This window comes from Phascolarctos cinereus, unplaced genomic scaffold (assembly GCF_003287225.1).
Source record: "Phascolarctos cinereus isolate Bilbo 61053 unplaced genomic scaffold, phaCin_HiC Scaffold_5;HRSCAF=322, whole genome shotgun sequence".
Lineage (NCBI taxonomy): Eukaryota > Metazoa > Chordata > Mammalia > Diprotodontia > Phascolarctidae > Phascolarctos > Phascolarctos cinereus.
In genome coordinates, this window is record NW_027555958.1 from 360,652,406 (window position 1) to 360,663,134 (window position 10,729).

The 10,729-nt window shown below is 36.8% G+C and overlaps 1 protein-coding gene across 1 annotated transcript in view; it reads right to left on the bottom strand.

Annotated features, from left to right (window-relative positions):
- The window catches only part of LYPLAL1 (lysophospholipase like 1), a 51,737-nt gene extending 41,836 nt beyond the window's left edge, over positions 1 to 9,901 (bottom strand). The window contains exons 1-2 of the mRNA XM_020982251.2: positions 9,766 to 9,901; positions 550 to 649 (exon numbers count right to left, since the gene is read on the bottom strand). Of these exons, the coding sequence (XP_020837910.1) occupies positions 550 to 649; positions 9,766 to 9,865 (200 nt within the window). The 5' untranslated portion in view covers positions 9,866 to 9,901. The remainder of the gene's footprint in view (positions 1 to 549; positions 650 to 9,765) is intronic.
- Between the last annotated feature and the right edge of the window lie 828 nt (positions 9,902 to 10,729).

Sequence of the window (10,729 nt, forward strand, 5' to 3'; positions counted from 1 at the left end):
CTTGTTCAGGCAGGGATTGAAGAAGATGGACTCTTCCAATACTGGGACTGCATGAAAGGACTCTTTAAATATACTTCTTTAAAAAATTCCTCCGATATCTTAGCCCTTACTTGAAAAACCTGTTAAAGCTTGTCCACTCCTACCCACTGGGTATCACTTGTGAATGAAAAGAAAAGCCTACTACTTTCTTACCTGTGATTGACTTATATTAGGATTTTGCTTCTGTTTCTCCTTGATACAGAAGGTTTTATTTATTCACATGGTAAAAAATGGTCTAGAAGTGATATTTCAAGTAAGAATTTCTTTGGAGGAGAAAATTACTAATCTGATATGATTTAAGATAATGTAACAAGTTTAAAGAATCTTAGATGTCCTCCCTAACTTTGGGGTCAAATTTAAGTAACGAAAATTTAATTTAAAATAATGGTGCATTTATTAAAAAGTCAAAGCACAAGGAAATAACTTTAATATATTTCCAACACCATTACTATTTGCATTTTATATTAAAAAAAAAAGTTATATTGGTCAATAAGTCCAGTCACTACATACCTGGAAGGAGCTGTTGGATAAATAATTTTGATGTGCTGAAAAACTAAGTCATGATTTAAAACTTGGTTGATCCATCCTCTGAATCTTTGGCCAGAATCACCTGGGGATACATGAAGGCAAAGATTTTAAGTATAAGGCTAGAAACCAAAATTGTTCCACTGAAATTGGTAAATATTTGTTAGAACAAATTTAACTACTAAACTGATTTGTGGCACACTTCATAAAATAAATTATCATCAGAGTAATTCTTACAAGATAATATTCACATTGTGATACATAACACATTTTTCAATAAGAAAAATATATGAAAATAAAGTAGATTTATATTATTCAAACATTTTCAAGATTTTCATGCTTATACTCCTGGAAGCTAAATAAAAAGAAACAGAACTGCTAGTTTAACAATGACTGGAAAATATTATTACTTTTTATTCATAGTTTCACCACTACTTTCTGGGGAAGTGGATTTGATTATGAAATTTTGGATTTTCTCGCTTGTTAAATTTATCTTAGCAAATACATGAAAAGGAAATTTCTCCAAAAATACAAACTTTAAAAAATTCTATTTCCCATTTGCTTAAGGTAATTTTTTTTTAAAAATTCATTCCTCAGGACAGCAAATAAATTCCTAAGAGTAACTAAAGTTTGTGAAAACCTGTCATTGCTAGGTTTCACTACCTTCCACTTGCCCAAAATGATTCTGTGGTACACTTTGATTTATTCACTTACAGAAACTTAAATTTTGTTTTAATAAGTTTTTATATACTATAAAACAATTAATATATACCCTGAGGTATAAAAAACAATCAGAATTAGGAATTAATCCTTCTTCTGAGAGTCAAAGGATATTTGCAATCAGGGTCTAGATCTAGACCTTAATTTCCTGTTGGTACAATTCAGGGAAGAGGATTGGAAGTAGGTGAGGAAGAATTGAACTAAGTCACCTTTAAAGTCCCTTCCAGCTTTATGTCTATGATTCTTACCTAAAGCTAGGATTTTAAGTGTATTAAATTTAATTGATAAATCATATGCCCATTTAAAACAAATGCCAAATTACCAATTTTCATCTGTATTATTGGAAAGGTACTAAAACCAACTCCACAATTTAAGGACTGGGGTGTTTTTATTAAATCAAAAGATTTAAAACTGAGGTTTTAGCATCTATGATTCACAACAATGTCATATCATATTAGTATTATACAGGCAGCTAAAAACTAGTATCCCCTCAAATGAATTTCAAAGACAACTACTGAAATTTCTTTATAGACACAGATGTCTACCAAAGTTCAAATATACCTCACAGTAAACTTCCCAAACCAAGAAGTTAAACAGTTCTTTACATATATTTCAAATGAAATAAAAAATAAAGGATCATTTTTTCAACACTGCACAATATTTGGACAGTAGCTTTGTAGAAGTCAGTGAGAATTTAAAAAAAAAATCCTCAACAGCTGGCATAGTGATATATATGAACCATAAACACAATGAAGATAAAAGAGCATTACAATTAAGTCCATGAATCACACATGATCACTATTACTTCATTAAGTTCATATCCAACTATTTCTTTAAAAGTCAAATCATATTTTGCAGAAGGTTATTCACTTACACTGTCTACTTTAGTTAAATTCTCATTTTAATTAGTCATGTTTCTTATACTACAAAAGTTATGGAACACAAGCATAATAATTCAGTGCAACATAAAAACATTAGCTGTACTAGAATATCCAATTATAGCCACGATTAAAAGTTCTATTTTCAGGGGCAGATGGGTTGCACGGTGGATAGAGCACCAGCCCTGGAGTCAGGAGGACCTGAGTTCAAATCTGGTCTCAGACACATAACACTTACTAGCTGTGTGACTCTGGGCAAGTCACTTAACCCCACTGCTTATCCAAAAAAAAAAAAAATTCTATTTTCAAAGACCATTATTATCATCATCATCTCAAAAAGTTCTCCATGGGCAGCTTCAACATGAACTCAACCAACAATATACAAATAAAGAGTAGTTAAGCAACTGGTTAATTTATGCAAATTTCACAGAATCAAAGAATGTGAGAGTTAGAGGTACAGTACCTGGCACATAGTAGCTGCTTAATAAATGCTTACTGATTGACTGACCCTCAAAAGCAATCTATTCCAATGCATGTATGAAAGGAACACTCACTATAACATATGTGACAAATGATCATTTTAACTCTGTTTGAAGACCTCCTCTAAGGCAGGGCCCATTCCACTTCTAGATACCGATAACTGTGAGAAAGTTTGCGGTTTTTCAATCTATTGCTCCTGGTTCTTCTCTATGGGATTAAATAGAACAAATTCAATCCATTTTCCATCTGACAAACAGCATTCCAACTATTGTGAATCCATCTAATTGTATTATAATTTAATCCACATATCTCCATCTTCTTCCCAAGAATAGTATGAGATACTTATCAGAAACTCTGGTAAAATCTAGGGAGGGGGAAGCGAAGGGTATAAGCTTTTATTAAGCAAATATTATGTGCTGGGCACTGTACTAAGCACTTTACAAATATTACATCATCTGATCCTCACAACAACCCTGTGAGACACGGACTATCTTTACTCTTATTTTTGAGTTGAGGAAACTGAGGTAGACAGAGATTATGTGACTTGGCCAGAATCACACAGCTACTAGGTGTCTACGACCAGATTTAAATTCAGGTTTTCCTTAATGTAAGTCCAGTACTCTATCTATTGTGTTATCCAGCTGCCACATAGGTAAACTACATCCACAGTATTCCCTTTATCAGGAAGGAAGGAAGGAAGGAAGGAACGAAGGAAGAAAGGAAGAAAGGAAGGAAGGAAGGAACGAAGGGAGGGAGGGAGGCATGACCTAATCTGGATAGAACCACACTAGTTCTTTGTAATCACTGCATTGGTTTCTAGATATTTACTAATGATCTTTTTAATTATCTACTCACAACTTTTCCAAAACTCTAAGAGACCGATTACTCTCTCTCTGCCACACCCACATCTCGCCCCAAGAATCTCATCATTTCTATTCTACCAACTAGTTCCTCACAACTAATGAAAATAAAGGTCCAAAATATAATTTCCCTTTGTTGAATCTTCCACTACTTGAAAGATGAAATTATAATTAAAGCTTGTCAATAACTTACTAGCTGCCTTGCTACTGGCAAAAAGAGGACTCGATCAGATGCCTGAATAATTGAAATCTCCCATTACTACTTTATCATGCCTCTGAATCAGGCAGGTTTGTTTCCTAAACTCCTCATCTACTTCCTCTTTCTATCCTGGTGTTCTTTAGTATACTACAATGACAAAAATTATTGTCTCTCCTATCACTAACCTTCACCTAAGTATTCTCTGTCATAATTACCATCTCTGGTTCCTGGATTTTCTCATGAGGATAACTTCTTAATGTACAATCCTGCCCCACTCTACCTCTTTTGCCTGTTTTCTTTTGAATGAAAAACACAATGAAAAATATTCATCCAGAGCCATGATTCAATCACAGGTTTCATCCTACCAAGTTTCAGTGATACCAACGCGCAAAAATTTGTCTCCTTGTGCTAACCTCTTTGGTTTGGAGGTCATCCACAGATAGTCATCTTCCTCCCTCGTGATAATATTTGCAATATATCTATTCTAACTAAATTCATTAATTATAATTCCTCTTTGGCTAGTAAACTATCATCTCTGTTTGTTAAGCATTGCTCTACAACTCTAAATCTTATTTTCAGAAAGCATTTTTAGCCAGCTGCTGCTCACTCCTTTGTTTTTGTTAGGTTTTTTGTATCTATTGTATTCAAAAGGCAATTATGAGGAAAATAAAACCTGTCAACTTTCGTCACTTTGGTTTTCAGTTTATTTTCTAAAGACTTCAAAATTGCTTTTTAATACTTTTTAAATTATTTATGGCTACGTCATTTGTGCCCATGCAAAGCACCAGAAGTGTATGGTCATCCATTCGGATAAATCTTGGGAGGTTCCTTGTTATATCTTATGCCTTTGGAAAACAACAGGGCTTGATTAAATTAGACTATATCTGTAAAGTGCCTAGCACAGTGCCAAGAACACATACAAATGTTTATTCCTTTTCCTAGTCTGGCTATTGCTCTTATAGAATCAACAAATACCTGCCTCTGAACCCCTGAACAGGGAATCACCAAATACTAATTCTCTTCTTCTGTCCTTTTTTTGTTTTGTTTGTTTGTTTTAATTTCTTTGTTTATTTTTGGCTAGGCAACTGGGGTTAAGGGTCATGTGTCTCGGGTCTAATTTGAACTCAGGTCTTCTTGACTCCAGGGCTGGTGCTCTATCTACTGCGCCATCTAGCTGCCCCTCGTCCTTTACTGAATTAATTCTAATGGATTTTGTGGCTCTACTACATCATTCTATATAAGATTTGTTTATAGAAACAGAGTGGTTTATGATCACAATTAAGGATCAGCTCACCAGAAATTAAAGAAGGGCTATCCTTAAGGAGTCTGTACTTATTGATTAATATAAACTGTACAAAGAAACAGTAGAAACTGTGTAAAGCATCATTATAGGCTGCAAAAATTTAGCACCTACTGAATACCTAGCAAGGCACTACTTACTTGGCTAGAATTATACATTAGAAACTCAGTGTCTTTTATAAATTAACAGATGACAGACCTCCAAAATAAAAATCTCAAAACTCTTAAGAATTCAACACATAACCTGTACTAGAATCAGATCATTATCAGAGACAGAATTATTGCCAATAACCACTAACACATAGCAATGATCTATAAAAATTTAAGAACAACATCTTTAATAGATGTCATTATGCCAAATACTCAATCTCCAAGTTCTGTGGAACAAAAGTTTTCAAAGTTTAGAGATCTAGCAGAAAAAATAATTGTCATGTGGAAAGAGGATGAGTTATATATCATTCTTCTCATCCTGTCTGCTTCTAGAGTTGTCATAAAGTTATATTTACACAATACTCTTATTTTATCTAACCCACCTGTCCCAGGGCTATTTCTATCTAAACTCCATGGAAAAGATAACAAATGATAATGATAATAATCACTTCATATCTAGCTTTACAGACAGAGAATATGGGTTTATGTCCTCACTCTATCACCTACTCCTGTGACCAAGAGCAAGTCACTTAATCTCTTAGTTTCCCTGCCCTTAATATGAAGGAGGTGAACCACAAAGCCTCTAAGACCTCTCCCAGCTCTCACTGTTGATATGCTGGATCCAAACTGGGAAGTCCTAGGAAGAAGAGACATCAATTATTAAATAAAATGACTACCTAACTAGTAAAGAACACTAATAAGAAAAAAAAATAAAATAAAATAGCAACAACAATATCAGTTAAAACAATCTGCTTTTTCATGAGTTGTTCTTTTAGCTGAATTCCAAATATAATGAACAACAATAATAAACTGTATGATTTTAAACTATTTGTGGAGTGTCCCTCCAGCTATAATTTTTTCTTTCTATTCAAAATTATTTCTTTAAAAAAAAGTTAATACTTTAAAAGATACAAAAGATAGCATGCCTCATTAATTTCCTTATGTTCATATGCTCCAAGATCCTGCTAGGACAAAAATCAGTAAAAGAACAAACCAAAACCAGCTGACTGAATTAGAAAAATTCTCAGTGAAATGTGTTATGTTTTCCATTTAAGAACAGTTAAATATATGATAAATGTATTTCCCTGTCACTTTAAAGAAAGTCCTAATTCTGTTTTCAATGCATGCCTTAGTGGAAGGAAAGGCTCAAAATAAATTGGGCCAAACCTTACCTTCCACCTCTTTTCCTACAAATGACAAGTAAGGCCCAGTATCTGGTTCCTTTCAAGTTTTTAACTAGCAAAAACTTGTCTATGAAAATCTTTTCTCCATTTTGGAAAGAAAAACAAAATGCTACACAGAAGAGATGCTAATACATTCACAAAGTCCACCTGGCAAGAATTGTTCTCCATCATAGAACAGTAAAATACAACCCTGTTACAACGGCTCATTTTTATACAAATTCAGATACACTATGAGCCAAACATTTGCTCTTCAAACCTATCTATAGACAACATTTTTTTTGTTTTGTTTTTGTTTGTTTGCTTTTTTTTTTTTTTGGTGAGGCAATTGGGGTTAAGTGACTTGCCCAGAGTCACACAACTAGAAAATATTATGTGTCTGAGGCTGGATTTGAACTCAGGTCCTCCTGACTTCACAGTTGATGCTCTATCCACTGCACCACCTAGCTGCCCATGCATAGACAATAAAATACTAATACAATATGGCTAGTCTCCAAAATGGCTCTCAGGCTTGTCCTCCCAATAGCAGCATTATTCAATTCAACAAGTATTTATTGAGAACTTAATATAAAAGGGTTCCACTATTTGCATTTTGAAAGAAATCGTTGGAAAATTGCCTTCATCAGAATATGAATATGTTACAATTTGTAAAATAGAATATGTTATAATTTGTAAAAAAATGTCAGTAATTCTTTTCAAATTAAACATGAGGAAAGGCATTTGAATAAAGAGGCAAAGGGAATAAGAAAATAAGGCTTGGAGTACATTTAAAAGAAGATTTTTTTAATCAAACACGATCATTTTAGGTTTTCTAGGCACTTAAGGTATAAAATTTTTACTGTTATTTTTACAAGCTTAAAACTGTGAAGCCATCTTTGGCTCCACCCTCTTCTTTTGTTCCGTCATCCAGTCACAAAATCCTATGAATTCTTTCTTCCTAAAATGGTTTATCTTATCCATTCCTATTTCTCTGACACCACATAGTTTAGGTTCATATAATCTCAAGACCCTCAATAGCCTACCTGCAATTTCCTTTTTTAATCTTTCCCTATTACCTTTTCCAAAGCCCTAATTCATCCCACATGTGACATAAAAACTAACCTTCCTATATCCCTTATAACTCCTCCACTGAAAATTTTTCAAAGGATACCTACTGCCTATAGGATAATGTCCCAAACCCCCTAAACCACAGTTCAAGGCACAATATGATCTCTTCTACAGGAAGCAATGTGTAGTGGTATGAACAAATGAGACTGAATTTAAAGTCACTTCAATTCCCTGGGCCTCCCCTTCCTGGCCTGCAAAACAAAGAGGGTTAGACTAAATGATTGGGCTAAACTCAATTTAGGGCTTATAAACTCTAAACTTATGATGCTTTAATGCTTATCTAAGATTCAGAGTAAATCCCAGTTTCTTTGTAAAGGATTCCCTGTTTCAGCTTAAGTCATTTCTTTAGTCTCTTAACTATGGCAATTATTATCCATACATTTGATAATAATGTACATGTACCAGAAGGACCTGATATTTATTTCAGGGGAACTTTTTCCATCAACTCCTCTAGAATTCTTGGTTAACAGCGCCAGTAAGGGTCAGAAGCAGGAACTGAATCTATGTCTTCCAACTCTAAATCCAGTACTCAACCCCGACTGTATCTGGGTCATTCTGTATCTGATGATTATGTATTAAAAACAATATACAGGGCAGCTAGGTGGCACAGTGGATTCAAGAGGACCTGAGTTCAAATGCGGCCTCAGACACATAATACTTACTAACTGGGTGACCCTGGGCAGGTCACTTAACCCCACTGCCTAACCAAAACAAACAAACAAAAATAATTTACTGTCATCTTCAACTGTAATAACATGACAACTGTAATAAGTTTTCACATGTTGATATTTTCCCCATCCAGACTGTAATTGTTTTGAAATGCAGTCTGAATTTGGGGAGTCTTTAAGACCTGGGTTCCAGAACTGGGGTAGATTAATTAATTTCTCTGGGCCTCAGTTTTTCATCTGTAAAATGAGGGACAAGATAATTTTAACAGTCCTTTCCAAATGTTACTGTCTCTACATTTTGTGTAAACCTCCAAAACACATAATAGCTCATATTTATATAAGGCTTCATGATTTACAAAGCACTCTGCTTACAAGAAAATCATGGGTTCACGCATTCAGAGCTTAACTGTATAGAGTCATCTAGTTCAACCCTTCATTTTATGTAAGATGAAAAAGAGGCACAGAGCAAGAGATATGGTTCCAGTAAAGTTTGAGACTTTGAAAAATTCTCTTTACTCCCAATTCACCACCATCCTTTCCATTGTACAATACTGCTTTTCCAAAACAATGAAAAATTCGAATATCCCTTACATTAAACTTTCAAAGGCAAATGAAAATGTTTTAAAGGCAACAGTGCCATCAATTTAGATCTAAGGTCTCAAATAGTAAGTGAAAGCTGTTGATGGAAGATAGTATTCATCAATAATCAACATACATTTATTAAACACCTATTATGTGCCAGGCACTGTGATAAGCACTGGGGATACAAAAATTAAAAAAAGAGGCAAAAGACTTCACCTGATCTCAAAGGAAGCAGTGACTGGGCTCTGAAGTCAGATAGAACAAGGTGAGGAAACTTTCTACCAATGCCCAATGGGAAATCCTCTGCAACTTAAATCTTCAAAAAAATTGCGATCTGTCACAATAGATGGAGGGCTGAGACTGCAGTCCGGAAGACATGAGTTCGAATTCAGCCTCAGACATTTACCAGTTTGAAAACCCTAGCTAGGTAAATCATTTAACCTCAAATCCCTCCATAAAATGGAGCTATTAAGATCTACCTCCCAGGGGTTGCTGCGAGATACGCAAAGCGGTATATAAATATAAACTATTATCCGAAGTGGACTTGCATCAGTCGTGGTCACACAGCTGATGTAGGCAGCACGTGAACCTTGGTCTCCATGAACTTCAGTGCCCAGACTTCGTGGACCATGTCAATCTGCCTCCCAGGACAATCAAGGGATGCGAGAGGAAAACATTTACTACCTGCACGACCTTAGGCAAGTTACTTGTGCCTCAGTTTCCTGATCTGTGAAATGAAGGAAGGCGGTTGGCCTACATGGCCTCTGAAGTTTCTTTCATTTCCAGATCTACGATCCAAAGATCCTAAATCTTGTGGGGTTGCAAAGGGTGATGACTCTAAAGGCCGGGGACTGCGCAAGCGGTGGAGGACTGATGAGATGGAGGAGGTATGGGGGGGAAGGGGTGAGGGTGGCTGGGAGTTCTGGGCCTGCGCAGTAGGGCCCAGGCCGACAGCGGCACGCGCCTCTCCAGTCCGAAGTCCATCAAGTAGGCCCCGACTGGGAGGGATCCCGGGGCAGGGGGAACCATTCCCTGAACCCACGCCACAGAAAATCGACGCATAAATCCGAAAGCCACCTGAACCGTGCAGCATGATCAGAGAGGCGCTATGTTGCCCCGCCGGGGCCACCACGTATCGCCGCAGCACCGCGGACGTTCCCGCTACCGCCGCCATCATCGTCCAACTTCCTCTCCCCGCCCCCTCCACCTCGCGTCTGCCAACGAGCTCGCGCACGCGCGGGATTGGGCCGCGTTCCCGAAATCGGGAGCGCGCGCGAGGAGGCTGGGGCGCGTGCCCTCTGTTCTGAGCGAGCCTAGGGGTTTACAGCCTGGATTTAGTGCTCGGAGGTCTTCAAATCCAATCTCCTTCTTGTGTAGATGAGGAAAGGGAAGCCCAGAGAGGTCACACAAGTGGGAAATAGCAATGCCTGTGTTTGACCTCAAACCTTCCAACTCATTATTAAGGTTGGGGGGCGGGGGGAATGGGGCAGGGAGTAATCCAGGGGATGGACCTGTTGGTCCCTGAGGCAAGCTGCGTCCAGGACGCCTGCTAGTTGCATTTCCCGGGGGCAATTCCCTTAAACTCTCTCAGACCTCATTTCCTTATCCTTAATGAAGGATTGAACTTGACAGTCTAAGGTTCTGTCAGGACCTAAATCTATAAACCTATGAACTCTAGACTTGCAACATAATAGATACTTATGGGGCCAAGAAGTATTTCTTAAGCGCCTGTGCTTAATAAATTCTATGCTAAACCCTAGAATACAGCAAAGGCACAAATTGTCCCTACCCTCAAGGAGTTCGCCATCTAATGGGGGTAGGAGTAGGGAACTTGAAGACAAGATGCAAGCAACTATGTTCAAACAAGATGTAAATTAATTAAATTAAATTAAATTAAAGACTGTAAATGTGATACGTAAATACAGTTAATCATTAGAAGAGGAAAGGCTTTTTTCGGAAGACGCTATTTTCATAATTCCAAAGAACTCATGATGAAAAATGCTATCCTTCTCCAGAGAGAAGTGATAAACCCTGAGTGCAG